Source organism: Ranitomeya imitator, chromosome 1 (genome assembly GCF_032444005.1).
Source record: "Ranitomeya imitator isolate aRanImi1 chromosome 1, aRanImi1.pri, whole genome shotgun sequence".
NCBI lineage: Eukaryota > Metazoa > Chordata > Amphibia > Anura > Dendrobatidae > Ranitomeya > Ranitomeya imitator.
Window position 1 is genome coordinate 1,056,378,492 of NC_091282.1, and position 22,792 is coordinate 1,056,401,283.

General features: G+C 43.8%; 1 protein-coding gene across 1 annotated transcript in view; it reads right to left on the minus strand.

The window, feature by feature from the left end:
- Positions 1-2,893: 2,893 nt before the first annotated feature.
- GASK1B (golgi associated kinase 1B) overlaps positions 2,894-22,792 on the minus strand; it is a 183,002-nt gene continuing 163,103 nt past the window's right edge. Inside the window, exon 4 of the mRNA XM_069744130.1 lies at positions 2,894-3,980. Within this exon, the coding sequence (XP_069600231.1) occupies positions 3,773-3,980 (208 nt within the window). The 3' untranslated portion in view covers positions 2,894-3,772. The remainder of the gene's footprint in view (positions 3,981-22,792) is intronic.

Sequence of the window (22,792 nt, forward strand, 5' to 3'; positions counted from 1 at the left end):
AAAGACACACAAATTGCACCAGGATCTGACACATGTAGTTGATATTGTACTATATTATATAATATAGGTACAATACCTTACGCACATTACTGAGGGTCCCAGTGTACCCTAAATGTTGTAGTTTCTAGAAAAGAATCCTTTGGAGTAATAAAAAAGATAGAAATAATAATGAGGAGCAAACTACATTTACAGTATACACTAGAGAAAACCAAATTTTGGTCCTATTTAGATGAAAATGACCCTTTGCACCAGGTTTTAAACTGGTTGTAAACCATAGTGAGAAACAGTTATCTAAGGAGTGAAGTGACATTAGACATTAAAGGGAATCTGCCACCTAATTTTGGCCGTATAAACTGCGGCCACTGCCATCAGGGGCTTATCTACAGCATTCTGTAATGCTGTAGATAAGCCCCCGATGTAACCTGAAAGATAAGAAAAACAAGTTAGATTATACTCACCCAGGGGCAGTGCGATGCGGTCCAGTACGATGGGCGTCGCAGGTCCTGGTTCGGCGCCTCCCATCTTCATACGATTACATCCTCTTCTTTGCTTCCTGTCACAGCTCCTGTGCAGGTGTACTTTATCTGCCCTGTTGAGGGCAGAGCAAAGTACTGCAGTGCACAGGTGCCGGTAAGGTCAGATAGGCCCAGGGCCTGTGCACTGCTGTACTTTATGCTGCCCTCAACAGGGCAGATAAAGTATGCCTGCACAGGAGCCACGACAAGAAGCAAAGATCGTATGAAGATGGGAGGCGCCGGATCCGGACCTGAGACACAAATTTTACTGGAACGCATCAGACCGCCCCCTGGGTGAGTATAATCTAACTTGTTTTTATTATCTTTCAGGTTATATCAGGGGCTTATCTACAGCATTACAGAATGCTGTAGATAAGCCCCTGATGGCGGTGGCCGCAGTTTATAGGGCCAAAATTAGGTGATAGATTCCCTTTAAATTCTCATTGTGTCACTTCCTTACAGATAACGCACATGGTTGTATTATGGGTAATACTGTCATATGATAGCATTAGAGCACACAACAGACTTGTAAATTTCTGTAACTGACAATTTCTTGCATTCATCTGGTTGGGGATGTTTTGGCAGCAAGAACGTGAGTTTTCACAAGCCCCATTCAAATGACATTCTGCAGACATTCTGTAACAAATACGCTATGCGATAAATCACCTATACAGTTACATGTAACACTAGTGGACACCAACAGAAAAGGTCCCATGAGCAAGAATAATATGGGCTCTTTGCATCTTACTTTGGTAATCTGTCCTCCTCTCCAGAATTGATGTTTCAAATGACATTGACATGACTGAATATCAGTGACCTGACTGCATAGTCAAGTAACGGGTGGTTGAAATGTCATAAATGAAAGGGGTATTCCCAGCTCCAAGATTCTATCTCAATATGTAGTAGATATAATAATAATATTAGCAAATACCTTCAATTAAAAATTAAGTATAGTTTTTCTGATTTGCTATGTCTCTTTCTTCATGTGCAGGCATTTCAGGACCTTAAGTATCCATGGTTTATTAGTTAGCTAGTTGCTAGTGGTCGTAACCATGGATAACTAAGGTCCTGCAATGCCTGCACATGAGGAAAGAGACATAACAAATCAGAAAAACTACACATTTCTAATTGGTGGTATTTGCATATATTATTATTATTATTACACCTACTACATATTGAGATAGGATCCTGCAGGTGACAATACCCCTTAAACATCCACATCAAAATATCATCCCCCCAACTCGTCCATAGTGACAGCTTCGGAAGACAGTCTGATATGCAAAAATGTCAGGGAAGAGAAAGTTCTGGCATGGCTGATATTGGACTACCGATCCTTTTGTTCTCAGTGAAATTTGCCACCTTCAGAGTAGGGTGGCAGCAGCTTTCTCACAGAGAACATAGGAGTATTCGACAGACCAAGCTCTCCTTAGTATGAACGAGTCAGGAGAGATATCTGGTAGCGAAACAATTTGCAGAATTATTGTGTATGGGGCCTTCATAGCTGAGTGGTGACCATTGGGCCACAAAGCAGAAGCCGAAGGGGCGCAGATTTCAGTGAAAGTTTTTCTTCTTCTTTCACATGGATCTATACTGTCTGTAAACATAAAGAAAGTTTAATTCCAATGATACCTTAGCACATGGAGTCTTCAACTGTTCAAAAGGTTATAATGACTGAATTATCTAGTTTTTTTATATAATCTAAAGAGCTTGGCACACAATATTTTTGGACAAGAGTCAGTCCATTATTTGGATATTACCCAATTCAAATAAATTATTAAATACCATTGACTTTACCAGGCTCCCCCTGAGATTTCTTATTTTTTCAATCTTACCTCCTCCTTAATGGGTATGTACAACTTTGCATCAATTTTTTCTTCTCTATTATTATCAAAATTTAAAAAAAAAAGCTACTGGATGAAAATTATTAATGTTATACATTTTCTGTCACTTTGTTCATATACCTTATTTGTTCCATGCCACAAATACAGTAATTCATCTGTTAGACCTTTCTATTACTATGTAGACTAACAAAAAGGAATGTTCAAATGTAAGGCAAGGTGCACGTAGGTATGTTGGTGAGTTTTTACCTTAGTATTTGTAAGCCACAGCCAGGAGTGGGTGAAAAATACAGAAGTGGTGACGTGTTTCTATTATACTTTTCCTCTGATTTGGCTTACAAATACTGAGGTAAAATACTGACCAAATACTGAACATGTGCACTTGGCCTACAAGAGTAACATGTTAAGGCCACATGCATACGTTAAGTATTTGGTGATTTTTTTACCTCAGTATTTCTAAGCCAAAGCCAGGAGTGGAACAGTGAGAGGAAAAGTATAATAGAAACACATCACCACTTCTGCATTTTTTTACACATTCCTGATTTTGACTTACAAATACTGAGGTAAAAAACTCACAAATACTGAACATGTATACATGGCCTAAAAGTGAAAATGTACACAGAGTTTGTTTGTAGTCCATAGCAGTGGAGATATGTTGCTCTATAAAGGAGCTTATTTTTTATTTTCCATACAATGGTGTCACAAAAATGTCTTAAAAGGCTGAAATACAATTAAAATTATGATCTCTTAAACTTAGGACCCAATTCATCCAATTGATGAAGAGGTATGCTCCACAGTGGATAATGTGCTCCTCAGGGACTGAATTACAGTTCTGACGTCATATTCACTGGTGTGCATACATTTTAATGAATTTATCATCCCCCTCCCCACTAAGCTGCACCCAGTATGCAAAAAGTTATGAAGCTGGTGGGATCTGGTCGGCGCAAAAATACTAAAATTCGCAAAATGTTTCCACGAAAATTTTGCAACATTTCAAACAGTTTTATGTCACAATTCTTATGAAACATTTTGAATCATCCCCTAAAGCTTTGCTTACTGTAAATCTACATTGTATTGCATCATAAATACTCGGAAAAAAACAAACATTTTACAGTGTTCTTTTCTGGCAAAACAGTAAACGCTATGACAGAACTTGAATAAAAGTCTTGTGACAGATCTGGCTATCCATCCTATGAATTTGTGAAAAGAGATGTGAACTGGACCTTAGTGATCAGATATTTGTAACATTATTAATATAGTTTTATATTTCCATTTTATCCCCATTAATTCTTTATCTTGGTAGACGTGATATGGCAGAACACAGACCTTCGATAGATCACATCCCAGGAATATTGCATGTCTTTTAATTAAATTAGTGAAGTCCAATGATTTTAGATGCTTGTCTGCTAATTTGGTCATTTAATCATTCATCGGTATGACTTTTATTCCATGAGCATTGATGTAAGTCAACAGGATTTTGGCCCTTCTCTCTATCACGTCAATCAGTTTTTCAATCCCTTGGCGTCCATTTTGACTTTCCCAAAATATTCTATCTAGAAAAAATGACTGGAGGAGTTTTTCTCGAAGTCTGTGACTCTTTAGCACCGAAACAGCTGATTCAGGAAACCTGGAAAAGAGAATGAAAATTAGGAATAGATATATGTAAACCATCTTTAAATTGGATAAACCGAATGATATTTTGCAAAAAATTTGAGAAATGTAAATACACTGTATGGTTTTAGATATAAAAAGGAGGAATTGAAAAAAAGGGTCTGTTAAATAAAAAAAAAAAAAAGTGACACTCTTGTCTCAGTTCTGGACATCCGGATGTCATCATGACGACATCGGGTATCCATGGCAGCGATCGGGACCCCGTGTCATGCTGTCAGCCCTCTGCCTGCTCTTGGAATGCTGCAATTGTGTTTGCAGCATTCCGGGGGTTAAATTGTCGGGAAATCAGCTGACACGCCGCCGCGATTGGCTACGCATCCCCCGTGTGCATGGCCAATCGCGATGACGTACTATTCCGTCCATTTTAATTAAAGACCAGGTCACATGGACAAAATAGTATGTCTGATGGCAGAAAGGGGTTAAAGGGAATCTGTCACGTGATTCATGATGTCCAAAATGTCTGCATCATGGATCAAAGCATGGCTGCACTATTGCAGCCAGGCATATTTTTATAGAACATTTCAGAGAAAATATACTTTAAAGTGTAAATGTCATTTCATGAAAAAAAAACTACACTGAATGTTAGTGATGGATCAGATGCTATCTAAAATTATGCTTTTTTTCTGCCATACAACTTATTTTAACTATTTTGTGTGCTCTTTTTAAAAAATTCAACACTGGATTAGATGAGTGTTCCTAACAATGTTACTGACACTTTACTGATGTGTATTATGTGATTTGTGCAGTACTAATTGTATGGTTTATGCTGTGTGTACCCTGCATTTCCTTTCACTGCACTTGTTTCATGAGTCTGACGTCTGTGCTGTGCTCTTGTGACATGTGTGATGTGTGCTTGTCCTTTTGTGAAGTATATGCCGTGCTTGTATGATGTATGCTTGTATGATGTATGCTTGTGTGATGTATGCCTGTGTGCTGTGCTTGTGTGATGAATGCTTGTGTGCCGTGCTTGTGTGATGTGTGTGCTGTGCTTGTGTGATATATGTCTGTGGGCTGTGTTTGTTTGATGTATGCTTGTGTGCCGTATTTGTGTGATGTATGCTTGTGTGCTGTGCATGGGTGATGTATGCTTGTGAGCCAGGCTTGTGTGATGTATGCTTGCGTGTCATGCTTGTTTGATGTATGAGTGGCATCCCAGGAGTCCAGTTGCCACAGTGGCATTGCCTCTCTCACAGGGGTGATGCCATGCCTGGAAGCAAGAAGGGATTCCCTTAGCAGGTACGATGGCATACAACACCATTCCTGACTCCAGACCAGAAGGGGGAGCTCTTAACCCAGTTTCAGGGTAGCTTCCCTATAATTTCTTGCCTGAAGGCGGGGTTAGTGAGTTCAGTGTGAGACAGTGAAGGGAGAGGAAGCATGTGAGGAGAGTCTGGGAGTGGAGCTCACCCCAGGATTGAGCACAACAAAGCAGCCAAATCCAAAGGACAGGAGATTGCAGGTCTCCTGGCCACAACTGACACCTGAAGTAACTGACACAGCTGTATACCAGAGCACGGAGTCACCACGAGGGAGTGACACCTGGAAAAGGCTCAAGCTGCCTGCTATGCGGGTAGCGTTTCACTAAGTGAACAGACTGAGAGAGGGACTTGAGGAGAACTACAAGCATCAGGAACCAAGAGAGTAGCGCAGTAGAGAGGCTTCCAACCCCACCTGGCTAGGGGGATTCTGAACTGCTTCCAGGCTGCATGTATCACCAATACCACCTGTTACCTGTGCTCCGGACTGCACCTACAATTAAAGGTAAAGAAACTACAGTCCCTGTGTCCTCCAATTATTCTTGCACCCCAACATCCACAACCCCTCATAGACTGTTCTGGTAGCCCTGGGGCCCCACTCCACTTGTGGGGAATCAATCCATCTCAGCTGCAACACCACCGGCCCCAGTGGTCTCCTTAAGCAGCATCGTCCATCTCTAGCCGAACACCACAGGTGAAATCATGAATAATCCCCTACAAACATTTCCCTCATCCCTTTTATTGCATTCCCAGGGCCACGGACTGGGTCACTGCTGCCATGACCACCCCTTTAAGCGCCGTCCAACCCACACCCTTTTAAGAGCCATCCAACCCAGTTCCGAGTACCCCATGGCCCTAGTGGGTGTTGTATTTCTGGTGTCACAAACAGGATGGACTGACCTAGCAAACTGGGTCCTGTGTGCCATAGACTGTATTGAAATGTTTGATCGCCACCATTGTCACGCCACGAGGCATGAAAGGAGCAGAGATGGTGTGTCTTCATGGGCGGAGCCAAAGAAAGAGTGCAAAGGGAAGTCGTGCTCTGCTGTCAGTGGGAGGAAAAGCAGGAAGCCCCGGACTTGAAAACCAGAAGGAGCACCATCCTGACCGCTGGTGGAGCAGACACTGACTCCGGTAACAAAATGAAGGACTTGGCTGAGGTTTACTAGGGGGGAGGAGAAAATGTCCAATCCGGGTGGAAATTCCGTGGCGGCCGCAGCCCCCATGATGCAGCTAGATCCAGCAGTGGCCACAGCCCCCATAAACTGGCTGGATCCAGCGGCAGCCACAGCTTCCATAATGCCATTATCAATGCCCTACATACCGGGATCAGCCTGGTTACCGCAGTACTCAGGGGAGTCACACACCCTGAGCGATTTTAAGGAGAGACTCTGCAGTTTGTTTGAAGTGTACCCCCTGTCTGAGGGTCAAAAAGTCAGCATCCTCACTGGCCAATTAACTGGTGCCGCTCAGAGGGAAGTAAAGTCCTGGCTGGACATCGATAAAAGAACTGTTAAAACAAATCTTGGCCAGGCTGAAAGACAATGTTGACACCCGCACTGCAGCAGAGATAAAAATGAGATTCCTTGGGTGAAAACAAAGGGTGAAGGACAGTATGCGGGACTATGCCCTTTATTTCCAAGAGGCGCTGCGGGCCATTAAGCAGGTTGACACTGACAGTGTGCAAGATGGGGACAGATTGTTAAAGGAGCAGCTTATTGAGGGACTCCTGTCCAGCACTCAAAGGACACATCTGCACCTCTTGGCCCTACGAAACCCTGACCTTGACTTTGCACACTTTAAATATAGGGCCATCCGGGTGCTGCATGAACCAAATTCCAGCTGCACAGTACCCCCTAGGCATCCAGCAATTACATACAACCATGAAGCAGCATCCTTTCCTCAGGCCTCCCGTTGAGGCCGATGCGCAAACCCTGGCTAATGACCCTGCTGCATGACTGCGTCTCCAGGTCCAGGAACTGACCAAAAGTTGCACTAACCAAAAAAGTGCAGTCCATGCAAGTGTCCCCAAAGGAGCAGTCCATGCAAGTGTCCCCAAAGGAGAAGATCCAGCTGGCTTCCAGTCCAGATGACGTCCCATGGCGACGGCAGAAGAGGAGCTCACTGACAAGGGGGAGAGACAACAATCGCTATGACCAGGACGGATGACCCATTTGTCATCGCTGCAGAAAGGTGGGACACATCACAAGATTCTGCAATTTAAATGAGCAACCCTTGGGGAAGAGGGCCAACCCCCAGAAGTAAGACAACCAGGACCACAAAGCTGGCGAGACAAGTACATCAGAGGATGACTGGTCCTCCCAGTTGTGATTGATGGCATCCCAATGAACGCTTTACTGGACACCAGATTTCAGGTGATGACTATGCCATATATTCTTTACAAACGGTACTGGGCTGACTCTGATATTACCCGTGGCCCGGATATTGATCTGACAATAGTTGCCAGCAATAGTCAGCCTTTGCCACAAGTGGGATATAAGGGGGTGACCATTAAGATTGGCCGAGTAGAACTGCAGTCACAAGGTTTGATTATAGTTGATATTGACAAATGAGAATGCCATCCTATGATCACTTTAGGTACCAATATAATAGAACATTGTCTTGCAGAAATTATTGTTGTGTTGCAACAGGTAGCCAAGACCGCACTTTCCAGTCAGCAACAAGTCCTGCAAAAGGAGATCAAAGCACCGATGCAGAGACAACAGGTGAAGTTGTCTGGTGGAGAAGTCGGCAGTGTCAGAGTGAGTGATCCATTCCCCATTCCAGTATCCCCAAGGAGTGAAATGTTAGTTTGGTGTCAGGTAGCCATAAGCCTCTGGGGTCAAGATTACCAGGCCCAGTGATAGTAGGCCCGCTGTCCTGACAGCCAGGGAGGTAGTCGATGTTGGGAAGAGTACTGATACGCATCCTGAATTGTGGGGAAAAAGAGGTCCATTTACCCCGATATGCCACCCTTGCTGCACTGTTCACTGCAAGTAATAATACAACAGAGACTGTAGAACCCTTGCTTCCATCAAACCAGGTGGAGAACAATAGCTCTGAGGGGCAGCTGGAGGATTGGTGTCAACAGCTACACGTAGGCACTGACTCTACTCCTTTGCACCACAAGCATGGGGCTTACCAGGTGGCTCGAGTGTATGAGCGGGTCTTCAGCAAACATCCTCTAGACTTTGGGCAGGTAAAAGGGGTCCAACACCATATTCCCACTGGAGATGATCCGCCCATTAAAGAAAGGTACTGGCCTGTACCCCCAGCAAACTATCAACGTGCCAAGGATATGTTGTGGGAGGTGAAGGAGGCTGGGGTAATCAGAGATACAGTGCCTTGCGAAAGTATTCGGCCACCTGGAACTTTTCAACCTTTTCCCACACATCATGCTTCAAACATAAAGATACCAAATGTAAATTCTTGGTGAAGAATCAACAACAAGTTAAACACAACTGTGAAGTTGAACAAAATTTATTGGTTATTTTAAATTTTTGTGGAAATTCAAAAACTGAAAAGTGGGGCGTGCAATATTATTCGGCCCCTTTACTTTCAGTGCAGCAAACTAACTCCAGAAGTTCATTGTGGATCTCCGAATGATCCAATGTTGTCCTAAATGCCTAATGATGATAAATATAATAATAATAAATAATAATAATAATAATTTTATTTATATAGCGCCAACATATTCCGCAGCGCTTTACAAATTATAGAGGGGACTTGTACAGACAATAGACATTACAGCATAACAGAAATACAGTTCAAAACAGATACCAGGAGGAGTGAGGGCCCTGCTCGCAAGCTTACAAACTATGGGGAAAAGGGGAGACACGAGAGGTGGATAAGATTGGCCGAGTAGAACTGCAGTCACAAGGTTTGATTATAGTTGATATTGACAAATGAGAATGCCATCCTATGATCACTTTAGGTACCAATATAATAGAACATTGTCTTGCAGAAATTATTGTTGTGTTGCAATATAATCCACCTGTGTGTAATCAAGTCTCCGTATAAATGCACCTGCTCTATGATAGTCTCAGGATTCTGTTTGAAGCACAGAGAGCATCATGAAGACCAAGGAACACAACAGGCAGGTCCATGATACTTTTGTAGAGAAGTTTAAAGCCGGATTTAATGATTTCCAAAACTTTAAACATCCCAAGGAGCACTGTGCAAGCGAACATATTGAAATGGAAGGAGTATCATACCACTGCAAATCTACCAAGACCTGGCCATCCCTCTAAACTTTCATCTCAAACAAGGAGAAGACAGATCAGAGATGCAACCAAGAGGCCCATGATCCCTGTTATGAACAGGTAATTCAGAACCACAATGGACATTGAAGTTCAGAGTACACAAAGTGACCTGACATTTACCAAAAACATAGGACGAGCTATGAGACGTGGAAACTCTGCTGACCGCAATCCCTAATCCTATCACACCACACTAGAGGTAGCCGTGGATTGCGCCTAACGCTCCCTATGCAACTCGGCACAGCCTGAGAAACTAACTAGCCCTGAAGATAGAAAAATAAGCCTACCTTGCCTCAGAGAAATTCCCCAAAGGAAAAGGCAGCCCCCCACATATAATGACTGTGAGAAAAGAGGAAAATACAAACACAGAGATGAAATAGATTTAGCAAAGTGAGGCCCGACTTACTGAATAGACCGAGGATAGGAAAGATAGCTTTGCGGTCAACACAAAAACCTACAAACAACCACGCAGAGGGGCAAAAAGACCCTCCGCACCGACTAACGGTACGGAGGTGCTCCCTCTGCGTCTCACAGCTTCCAGCAAGAAAAACCAATATAGCAAGCTGGACAGAAAAAATAGCAAACAAAATTAACACAAGCAAAACTTAGCTTATGCAGGATAGACAGGCCACAGAAACGATCTAGGAGGAAGCAAGACCAATACTAGAACATTGACTGGAGGCCAGGATCAAAGCACCAGGTGGAGTTAAATAGAGCAGCACCTAACGACTTAACCTCATCACCTGAGGAAGGAAACTCAGAAGCCGCAGTACCACTCTCATCCACCAAAGGAAGCTCATAGACAGAACCAGCCGAAGTACCACTCTCGACCACAGGAGGGAGCTTGGCCACAGAATTCACAACAGATCCCTCTGGATGAACTGCAGAGATCTACAGCTGAGGTGGGGCAGTCTGTCCGTAGGACAAAAATCAGTTGTACACTGCACAAATCTGGCCTTTATGGAAGAGTGGCAACAGGAAAGCCGTTTCTCAAAGATATCCATAAAAAGTGTAATTTAAAGTTTGCAACAAGCCACCTAGGAGAAACACCAAACATGTGGAAGAAGGTGCTCTGGTCAGATGAAACCAAAAATCGAACTTTTTGGCAACAATGCCAAACGATATGTTTGGCGTAAAGGCAACACAATTCATCACCCTGAACACACCATCGCCACTGTCAAACATGGTGGTGGCAGCATCATGGTTTGGGCCTGCTTTTCTTCAGTAGGTACAGGAAAGATGGTTAAAATTGATGGGAGGATGGATGGAGCCAAATACAGGACCATTCTTGAAGAAAACCTGTTGGAGTCTGCAAAAGACCTGAGACTGGGCCGAAGAGTTGTCTTCCAACAAGACAATGATCCCAAACATAAAGCAAAATCTACAATTGAAAGGTTCACAAATAAATGTATCCAGGTGTTAAAATGGCCAAGTCAAAGTCCAGACCTCAATCCAATGGAGAATCTGTGGAAAGAGTTGAAAACTGCTGTTCACAAACGATTTCCATCAAACCTCACTGAGCTTGAGCTGTTTGCCAAGGAAGAATGGGCAAGAATTTCAGTCTCTCAATGTACAAAACTGATTAAGATATACCCCAAGTGACTTGCAGCTGTAATCACAGAAAAAGGTGGTGCAACAAAGTATAAAGTTAAAGGGGCCGAATAATATTTCATGCCCCACTTTTCAGTTTGCGAATTTCTGCAAAAATTTAAAACAACGAATAAATTTCGTTCAACTTCACAATTGTGTACCACTAGTTGTTGATTCTTCGCCAAAAATTTACATTTGGTGTCTTTATGTTTGATGCATAATATGTGGGAAAAGATTGAAAAGTTACAGGGGGCCGAATACTTTCGCAAGGCACTGTAGTTGTAGCCACTGGGCAGCTCCATTAGTCCTCATTAAAAAGAATGATGGAACCATGAGAATGTGTGGTGACTACAGGCGAATTAACAGCATTACACACAAGGACGTCTACCCATTACCTAGAATTGAAGAATCACTAGCTGCACTGAGATCCGCTAACTATTTCTCCACCTTAGATCTCACCAGTGGGTACTGGCAGGTTCCCGTGGCAGAGGTGGATAGAGAGAAAACAGCATTTACGACACTAATGGGCCTCTGCGAGTTCACTCGTACATGCCATTCTGGCTTTGCAATGCACCGGGGACATTCCAAAGTATGATGGAGTGTTGCCTCGGGCACAAGAACTTTGAAACTTTTCTGTTGTACCTGGATTACATCATCGTCTTCTCCAAGACCTATGAAGACCACTTCAAGCACTTGGCTGAGATGTTCGAAGCCCTGTCCAACTTTGGCCTGAAATTGAAGCCATCCAAATGCCACCTGCTGAAGCCCTAGGTGCAGTACTTAGGTCACCTGTTAACCCCCGAAGATGTGGCACCAGACCCTGACAAAGTCACTGTTATCAGGAAATGGCCAAAACCCATCAACATTCATGAAGTACGGCAGTGCCTCGGGTTGGTAGGCTACTACTGGAGATTCATCAGAGGCTTTACCAAGATAGCCACACCTCTGCAAGACTTGATAAGGGGCGAATCCAAGAAGACAAAGAACAAGAGTCCTCCATTCGAGTGGAACAACAGGTTGGAAGAATCCTTCACTTGGATGAAGCTGGCTCTCATGGGAGATGAAGTCCTGGCCTACCCTGACTATGACCAACCATTTGTACTTTACACAGACGCCAGCAACAGGGGATTAGGAGCAGTGCTGTCACAAATGCAGAAAGGCAGCGAGAGTGATTGCCTATGCCAGCAGGAAGCTTCATCACACTGAAAGTAACCCCAACAACTACAGTTCCTTTAAACTGGAGTTCCTCACCATTGTCTGGGCAGTAATGGAGCGCTTCTAGCACTACCTGGCATCAGCGAAGTTTACTATCTACACGGACAATAATCCACTAACCCACCTTAAAACGGCAAAGCTGGGTGCACTGGAGCAGCGATGGATGGCCCGGCTGTCCATCTACGAGTTTACCATCAAGTACCGAGCATGACATAAAACACTAATGCTGATGCGCTGTCCAGAAGGCCCAATTTACCAGATGAGGCAGAAGATCCGTAAGCATTGAAAGAACTCAAGTTACGAGCCTTCCATCGCCCAGTTGTGGCCCAACGCTCCCAGAGGGTGAGAAACAAGCGCTGCATCGTGCAGGATGCCACGATAAAACCCAATCCTCCACCATGAGTGGGCAGAGACGCAGGATAGCAATCCAGCAGTCCACCTGGTGAAGGAGATACTGACACAAGCTGACTCACACCCTGGTCCAGATGCTCCACAAGAGACCCAACAGTTGTGGAAAGAGAATGGCAAGTTGTTCATTTATGAGGGTAAGGTGTGTCGGAGCAACATCAACGCACGCATGAACTGATCTGGCAGGGGGTAGTCCTGAAAAGGGATGCACCAATGGTCTTAGAGGTGTACCACGATGGAGCAGGACACTTCGGATGGAATGAGCTGGAAGTCCTACTTCGTGAGAGATTCTACTGGATTGTCATGAGAAGAGCCATTGAGAAGTGGTGCCGAGAATGTGGCCCATGCAACTTGCGCTGGAAAGACCGGAACAGCCAGCGACCCCCTATACAGCCAATAATCACCAAACAACCACTCGAACTAGTAGCCTTGGACCAAATGAAGCTGGCCCCAAGCCGGTCAGGCTATGTCTACGCCCTCACCATAGGGGACCATTACTCAAGGTTCCTGGTAGTCGTGCCTGTTAAAGACCAAACAGCAAAGACAGCAGCCAAAGCATTCCAGGAACACTTTTGCCGACCGCACGGTTACCCTGAACACCAACCAAGGCTCAGCCTGTGAGGCAGAATTGTTTCAGGAGTTCTGTAACCTGCAAGAAAATCAGGACGACGCTGTACCATCCGCAGACAAATGGCATGTGCGAGAAAATTAACCAGGTGGTAATTGACCTGTTGAAAATCTAGCCCCTGGAAGAGAGAAACCAGTAGCCAGAGAAGTTGCCGGACTTGGTAGACCTAAACAACCATATCCCGGTAAACTCCATCAACTGCACTCCGGCCTACCTGATGAGAGCGAGACCTGGCAAGTTACCCATCGACTTGGACATGGGAGTTCTGATGCCTGAAACGACATCAACAGATTCAGACTGGGATACAGAGCGGCAGCAGCAATACCGCAAAGTGCAAGAATGCATGGAACAAAGGTTGTCCCAAGCCAGGCAAAGACAGGAAAAGAGCTACAACCAACAAGCTTCAGCTACTCCTTTAGCACCTGGAGAGCAGGTACGCAAAAGGAAAAGGAGGATGTACACCGTCATGCCTTCAAACTTCGATAATACCAAGGTATACCTCGTCAGTAAAGATGGAGGAGAAACCTCAGTAGCAGTGTCGAGAGATCATCTGAAGATATGCCCTGACCAATTAAGAAACAAGATTAGGAAGTGAAAATCCATACCGTTCTTGGAGACTTTCCCCAGTCATGGACGCAGGTAAATCAAGCCATCGTAGTAACCATCCTGACCTTTCCCCAACTAGTTGTGCTAGAAAGAGATGCGACCCAAGACGAACCTGAAGAACAGCGGGCTCAAGCAGCAGATACCACACCAGCAGCGGAGCAAGAAAATCCACCCCCCTGCCAGCGGTGAAACTATCATGCCCACAGGGAGCAGAAGTAGTTGTAGAAAATCAAGTATACCTGTGCTACGTAGTCACCCGTAGTATAGCCAATAGAGAGTGCACTACACCAGTGGTAGCAAACATAGTGATTCCAGTCAGGATGCTATTAACACCTGTACTGCGTAGATCCACCAGTAGTACGAGAGGTCAGATCTCAGCCCGGTATAGGGACTAAAGTATAAAAGTATTAATAATATAAATAAGTTAATAATATGCGTAACTGCAATCGTTAAGTATATGAGCCTACAGGGACTCTGTAAGAACTTTTGAAAATATTCATTAAAACCTGTTGAAGGGCATTTGGGTCACAGGACTATGTGTGGTCAGAACCTTCATTGCATATAGTTCCCCGACCTGACGTAAACATAAACCGTCGGCGTGGCCACACCCGGGAATGAAGCAAAGGTGGGTTGGGTCGGTTCCCACAGAGCAAACTCAAAAGTCCGGAGGGTAGCGCAATTAGACCAGTGTTGCCCTCAAGAACTTAGTTGTCTATTTCTTATCGTTCTTTTTGGTTTTTGAAATTTTTAACTTTTTGAAATCCTGTAAACTTTTACAATTGTTCACCTGTTTATCCTTTTTATGTTTCCCCAGTTTGGGAGTACTGAATTTCATTAGCGGGGAATGTGGCACCCCAGGAGTCCGGTTGCCATGGTGGCATTGCCTCCCTCACAGGGGGTGATGGCATGCCTGGAAGCAAGAAGGGATACCCTTAGCAGGTACGTTGGCATACAACACCTTTCCTAATTCCAGACCAGAAGGGGGAGCTCTAATCCCGGTTTCAGGGTAGCTTCCTTATAAGTTCTGGCCTGGACGTGGAGTTAGTGAGTTTAGTGTGAGACAGTGAAGGGATAGGAAGCATGTGAGGAGAGCCTGGAAGTGGAGCTGCGACTGAGCTCACCCCAGGATTGAGCACAACTGAGGAGACACCAGAGTCCGTGGTTGTGTGGGAACTACAGGCCCAGCAGGCAAATCTGGAGGACAGGAGATTGCAGGTCTCCTGGCCACAACTGACACCCAAAGGCACAGCTGCATATCAGAGCCCAGAGTCACCACGAGGGAGTGACACCTGGAAAAGGCTCAAGCTGCCTGCCATGCGGGTAGCGTTTCACTAAGTGCAGCGCAGTAGGGAGGCATCCTACTCCACCTTGCTAGGGAAATTCTGAACTGCTTCCAGGCTGCCCAGATCTCCAATATCATCAGTTACCTGCGCTCCGGACTGTACCTACAATTAAAAGTAAAGAAACTACATTCCCTGTGTCCTCCAATTATTCTTGCACCCCAACATCCACAACCCCTCATAGACTGTTCTGGTGGCCGAGGGACCCCGCTCCACCTGTGGGGAGTCAATCCATCTCAGCTGCAACACCACCGGCCCCAGTGGTCCCCTTAAGGAGTGTCGGCCAACTCTAGCCGAACACCACAGGTGGCGTCACGAATGATCCCCTACAAATATTTCCCTTATCCCTTTTATTGCACACCCAGGGCCACGGACCAGGTCACTGCTGCCATGTCCACCCCTTTAAGAGCCGTCCGACCTGTTTCCGAGTACCCCACGACCCTAGCGGGTGTTGCATATGCTTGTGTGCCCTTCTTGTTTGATGTATGCTTGTGTGCCATGACATGTAATTACAATAATTTTCTGTTAGAAATATTTTGTTTTCTGGAACAATTTCAAGGGTACCAACAATTTAGGTCATGAGTGTATTTCTATTAGTTCCTCTCGCTATCTTTCCCATATATACCTTATATTTATCTCTCAATTTATCTATCATTCTGTATATACAGTATCTATCTAGCTCTGGCAAAAATTGAGAGACCACTGCAAAATTGTGTCTGATTTGTCTCTTTATAGGAGTATTTTTGAATAAAATGTAAATTGTTCTTTTATTCTATAAACGTCTGACAACATGTCTCCGAATTTCCAAGCAATACATTTTATTTAGTTTTTTTTTCTGAAAAGGAGAAATAGTCCAAATGAAAAAAACCCAGTGCTTTCAGATCTCAAATAATGGAAAGAAAACAAGTTCATAATCATTTAGAAACAACAATACTACTCTTTTAAATCAGGAAGAGTTCAGAAATCAATATTTTGTGAAATAACTATGATTATTAATCCCAGCTTTCATGCGTCTTGCCATGCTTTCCACCAGTCTTTCACACGGCTTCTGGCGCAAAAATGTAAGCAGTTCTTCTTTGTTTGATGGCTTGTGACTCCATCATCCTCTTGATTATATTCCTAGGTTTTGATGTACAATAACAAAATTGTATTGTGGTACTGTGTTAGCCAGAAAAATCGATGTGAATACTTTTCTGCCCAATGATGACAGACGTATTCTAGGAGTAATACCTTTATTTATACTTCTATGAGGCACTGTGCTCTGAAAGCTTGCAAACATATTATTTTCTGGTTAGCCAATAAAGGTATCACTCCTAGAATACTTCTGTCATCACTGGGCAGAAAAGTATTCACATCGATTTCTAGGTTTTCAATGGGGTTCAGGTCTGGAGATTGACAGGGTTTTGATGTGGTGGTCTCTTAATTTTTGCCAGAGCTGTATATAGTATATTTATATTCATCTATCTCTCTCTATATCAATCTATGTCAGACAAATAGAAAGATAGATTGATAGATAGATAGATTGTTAGCAGAGTGTGGACTCTTGGACATTGTAGTGTATAACAGATTTATTGATTATCCTGAAGCAAATTTGCTGAAATGTTTTATCACTCACAGGAGCCAGCAGCTGACAGAACACAGAGGAGTGCTGATGTCACTGAGGACACAGGAACCAGCTAACAGGACAGAGGAGCAGTGTGCGGAAGACTGAGGTGAACCTCTGATGCATTGGATTCAGCCAGGAGAGCTACTCTGTGTAGGTTCTGTCCCCACCTTTAGAAGGCCGTATTCAGTGTGTGGTACTGAATATGGATTTCCCTGATGATGAGCGAATCTCTGTTAATGAAACAGCATAGGGGGACATGTTTTAGAAGGCTTTTGAAAGGTTTTCTTTAGGATTGAAGATATATTTGAAGTTTCTTAACCCCATAATCCCATATGACATACTATCCCGTCCAGGTGACCTGGGACTTAATTCCCAGTCACGGGATAGTACGTCATATGCGATCGGCCGCGCTCACGGGGGGAGCGCAGCCGATCGCGGCCGGGTGTCAGCTGCCTATCGCAGCTGACATCCGGCACTATGTGCCAGGAGCGGTCACGGACCGCTCCCGGCACATTAACCCCCGGCACACCGCGATCAAAGATGATCGCGGTGTGCCGGCGGTGCAGGGAAGCATCGCGCAGGGAGGGGGCTCCCTGCGGGCTTCCCTGAGACGATCGGTACACGGTGATGTACTCACCGTGTACCGAGCGTCTTCTCCCTGCAGTCCCCGGATCCAAAATGGCCGCGGGGCTGCATCCGGGTCCTGCAGGGAGCACTTCCGGGTCAGGATCAGGCTGCAGCTGCAGCTCTAATCCTGCCCGGCTCTATGTCAGATTACCGATCTGACAGAGTGCTGTGCACGCTGTCAGATCGGTGATCTGTGATGTCCCCCCCTGGGACAAAGTGAAAAAGTAAAAAAAAAAATTTCCACAAGTGTAAAAAAATAAAAAAAAAATTCCTAAATAAAGAAGAAAAAAAAAAATATTATTCCCATAAATACATTTCTTTATCTAAAAAAAAAACAAAAAAACAATATAAGTACACATATTTAGTATCGCCGCGTCCGTAACGACCCGACCTATAAAACTGGCCCACTAGTTAACCCCTTCAGTGACCACCGTAAGAAGAAAAAAAAAAAACGAGCCAAAAAACAACGCTTTATTATCATAACGCTGAACAAAAAGTGGAATAACACACGATCAAAAAGACGGATATAAATAACCATGGTACCTCTGAAAACGTCATCTTGTCCCGCAAAAAACGAGCCGCCATATAGCATCATAACCAAAAAAATAAAAAAGTTATTGTCCTCAGAATAAAGCGATGCCAAAATAATTATTTTTTCTATAAAATAGCTTTTATCGTATAAAAGCGCCAAAACATAAAAAAAATGATATAAATGAGGTATCGCTGTAATCGTACTGACCCGAAGAATAAAACTGCTTCATCAATTTTACCAAACGCGGAACGGTATAAACGCCTCCCCCAAAAGAAATTCATGAATAGCTGGTTTTTGGTCATTTTGCCTCACAAAAAATCAGAATAAAAAGCGATCAAAAACTGTCACGTGTCCGAAAATGTTACCGATAAAAACGTCAACTCGTCCCGTAAAAAACAAGACCTCACATAACTCTGTGGACCAAAATATGGAAAAATTATAGGTCTCAAAATGTGGAGACGCAAAAACTTTTTTGCTATAAAAAGCGTCTTTTAGTGTGTGACGACTGCCAATCATAAAAATCCGATATAAAAAACGCTATAAAAGTAAATCAAACCCCCCTTCATCACCCCCTTAGTTAGGCTAGGTTCACACTGCGTTAATGGGTTAACGCTAACGTACAGCGTTGCACGGCGAAAATGTCACAATTAACGCCGTGCAACGGGTCCGTTAGCACACCCATTGACAGCAATGTGATTTTCGGGTGTAGCGCATCGCTAGAGCGTGCCATTTTCGGCTCGCGCTAGCAAGGTGCCGTTCTTTTGTGGCGCACCTCGGACGCTGCTTGCAGCGTCCGCGGCGCGCCCGAGGTCCGATCCCCGATCTTCCAGAGCGGGGACGTTAACGCGACCACTAAACACGACACCTAAAAAGACATTGCGTTAGCGCAATCCGCTAGCGCTAAACGGATTTCCCTAACGCAATGTGAACCTAGCCTTAGGGAAAAATAATAAAATTTAAAAAAATGTATTTATTTCCATTTTCCCATTAGGGTTAGGGTTAGGGCTAGGGTTAGGGTTTGGATTACATTTACAGTTGGGATTAGGGTTGGGATTAGAATTAGGGGTGTGTCAGGGTTAGGTGTGTGGTTAGGGTTACAGTTGGGATTAGGATTAGGGGTGCGTTTGGATTAGGGTTTCATTTATAATTGGGGGGTTTCCACTGTTTAGGCACATCAGGGGCTCTCCAAACGCGACATGGCGTCCGATCTCAATTCCAGCCAATTCTGCATTGAAAAAGTAAAACAGTGCTCCTTCACTTCCAAGCTCTCCCGTGCGCCCAAACAGGGGTTTACCCCAACATATGGGGTATCATCGTACTCGAGACAAATTGGACAACAACTTTTTGGGTCCAAGTTCTCTTGTTATCCTTGGGAAAATAAAAATTTGGGGGGCTAAAAATCATTTTTGTGGGAAAAAAAAAAGGATTTTTCATTTTCACGGCTCTGCGTTGTAAACTGTAGTGAAACACTTGGGGGTTCAAAGTTTTCACAACACATCTAGATAAGTTCCGTGGGACGTCTAGTTTCCAATATGAGGTCACTTGTGGGGGGTTTGTACTGTTTGGGTACATCAGGGGCTCTGCAAATGCAACATGACGCCTGCAGACCAATCCATCTAAGTCTGCATTCCAAATGGCGCTCCTTCCCTTCCGAGCTCTGCCATGCGCCCAAACAGTGGTTCCCCCCCACATATGGGGTATCAGCGTACTCAGGACAAATTGGACAACAACTTTTGGGGTCCAATTTATTCTGTTACCCTTGTAAAAATACAAAGCTGGGGGCTAAAAAATCATTTTTGTGAAAAAAAATAAAAGGACTAGAAATAGGAAAAACCCAATGTGGCTAAACAAAGAAGTAAGACAGGCAATTAACAGTAAAAAGAAAGCATTTGCACTACTAAAGCAGGATGGCACCATTGAAGCTCTAAAAAACTATAGGGAGAAAAATACTTTATCTAAAAAACTAATTAAAGCTGCCAAAAAGGAAACAGAGAAGCACATTGCTAAGGAGAGTAAAACTAATCCCAAACTGTTCTTCAACTATATCAATAGTAAAAGAATAAAAACTGAAAATGTAGGCCCCTTAAAAAATAGTGAGGAAAGAATGGTTGTAGATGACGAGGAAAAAGCTAACATATTAAACACCTTCTTCTCCACGGTATTCACGGTGGAAAATGAAATGCTAGGTGAAATCCCAAGAAACAATGAAAACCCTATATTAAGGGTCACCAATCTAACCCAAGAAGAGGTGCGAAACCGGCTAAATAAGATTAAAATAGATAAATCTCCGGGTCCGGATGGCATACACCCACGAGTACTAAGAGAACTAAGTAATGTAATAGATAAACCATTATTTCTTATTTTTAGTGACTCTATAGCGACAGGGTCTGTTCCGCAGGACTGGCGCATAGCAAATGTGGTGCCAATATTCAAAAAGGGCTCTAAAAGTGAACCTGGAAATTATAGGCCAGTAAGTCTAACCTCTATTGTTGGTAAAATATTTGAAGGGTTTCTGAGGGATGTTATTCTGGATTATCTCAATGAGAATAACTGTTTAACTCCATATCAGCATGGGTTTATGAGAAATCGCTCCTGTCAAACCAATCTAATCAGTTTTTATGAAGAGGTAAGCTATAGGCTGGTCCACGGTGAGTCATTGGACGTGGTATATCTCGATTTTTCCAAAGCGTTTGATACCGTGCCGCACAAGAGGTTGGTACACAAAATGAGAATGCTTGGTCTGGGGGAAAATGTGTGTAAATGGGTTAGTAACTGGCTTAGTGATAGAAAGCAGAGGGTGGTTATAAATGGTATAGTCTCTAACTGGGTCGCTGTGACCAGTGGGGTACCGCAGGGGTCAGTATTGGGACCTGTTCTCTTCAACATATTCATTAATGATCTGGTAGAAGGTTTACACAGTAAAATATCGATATTTGCAGATGATACAAAACTATGTAAAGCAGTTAATACAAGAGAAGATAGTATTCTGCTACAGATGGATCTGGATAAGTTGGAAACTTGGGCTGAAAGGTGGCAGATGAGGTTTAACAATGATAAATGTAAGGTTATACACATGGGAAGAGGGAATCAATATCACCATTACACACTGAACGGGAAACCACTGGGTAAATCTGACAGGGAGAAGGACTTGGGGATCCTAGTTAATGATAAACTTACCTGGAGCAGCCAGTGCCAGGCAGCAGCTGCCAAGGCAAACAGGATCATGGGGTGCATTAAAAGAGGTCTGGATACACATGATGAGAGCATTATACTGCCTCTGTACAAATCCCTAGTTAGACCGCACATGGAGTACTGTGTCCAGTTTTGGGCACCGGTGCTCTGGAAGGATATAATGGAACTAGAGAGAGTACAAAGGAGGGCAACAAAATTAATAAAGGGGATGGGAGAACTACAATACCCAGATAGATTAGCGAAATTAGGATTATTTAGTCTAGAAAAAAGACGACTGAGGGGCGATCTAATAACCATGTATAAGTATATAAGGGGACAATACAAATATCTCGCTGAGGATCTGTTTATACCAAGGAAGGTGACGGGCACAAGGGGGCATTCTTTGCGTCTGGAGGAGAGAAGGTTTTTCCACCAACATAGAAGAGGATTCTTTACTGTTAGGGCAGTGAGAATCTGGAATTGCTTGCCTGAGGAGGTGGTGATGGCGAACTCAGTCGAGGGGTTCAAGAGAGGCCTGGATGTCTTCCTGGAGCAGAACAATATTGTATCATACAATTATTAGGTTCTGTAGAAGGACGTAGATCTGGGTATTTATTATGATGGAATATAGGCTGAACTGGATGGACAAATGTCTTTTTTCGGCCTTACTAACTATGTATGTTACTATGTTATTTTCACGGCTCTGCGTTATAAACTGTAGTGAAACACTTAGGGGTTCAGAGTTCTCACAACACATCTGGATAAGTTCCTTGGGAGGTCTAGTTTCTAATATGGAGTCACTTGTGGGGGGTTTGTACTGTTTGGGTACATCAGGGGCTCTGCAAATGCAACGTGACTCCTGCAGACCAATCCATCTAAGTCTGCATTCCAAATGGCGCTCCTTCCCTTCCGAGCTCTGCCATGCGCCCAAACAGTGGTTCCCCCCCACACATTGGGTATCAGCGTACTCAGGACAAATTGGACAACAACTTTTGGGGTCCAATTTATTCTGTTACCCTTGTGAAAATACAAAACTGGGGGCTAAAAAATAATTTTTGCGAAAAAAAAATGTTTATTTTAACGGCTCTGCGTTATAAACTGTAGTGAAACACTTGGGGGTTCAAAGCTCTCAAAACACATCTAGATAAGTTCCTTAGGGGGTCTAGTTTCCAAAATGGTGTCACTTGTGGGGGGTTTTAATGTTTAGGCACATCAGGGGCTCTCCAAACCAACATGGCGTCCCATCTTAATTCCAGTCAATTTTGCATTGAAAAGTCAAATGGCGCTCCTTCCCTTCCGAGCTCTGCCATGCGCCCAAACAGTGGTTTACCCCCACATATGGGGTATCGTCGCACTCAGGACAAATTGCACAACAACTTTTGTGGTCTAATTTCTTCTCTTACCCTTGGGAAAATAAAAAATTGGTGGCGAAAAGATCATTTTTGTGAAAAAATATGATTTTTTATTTTTATGGCTCTGCATTATAAACTTCTGTGAAGCACTTGTTGGGTCAAAGTGCTCAACACACCT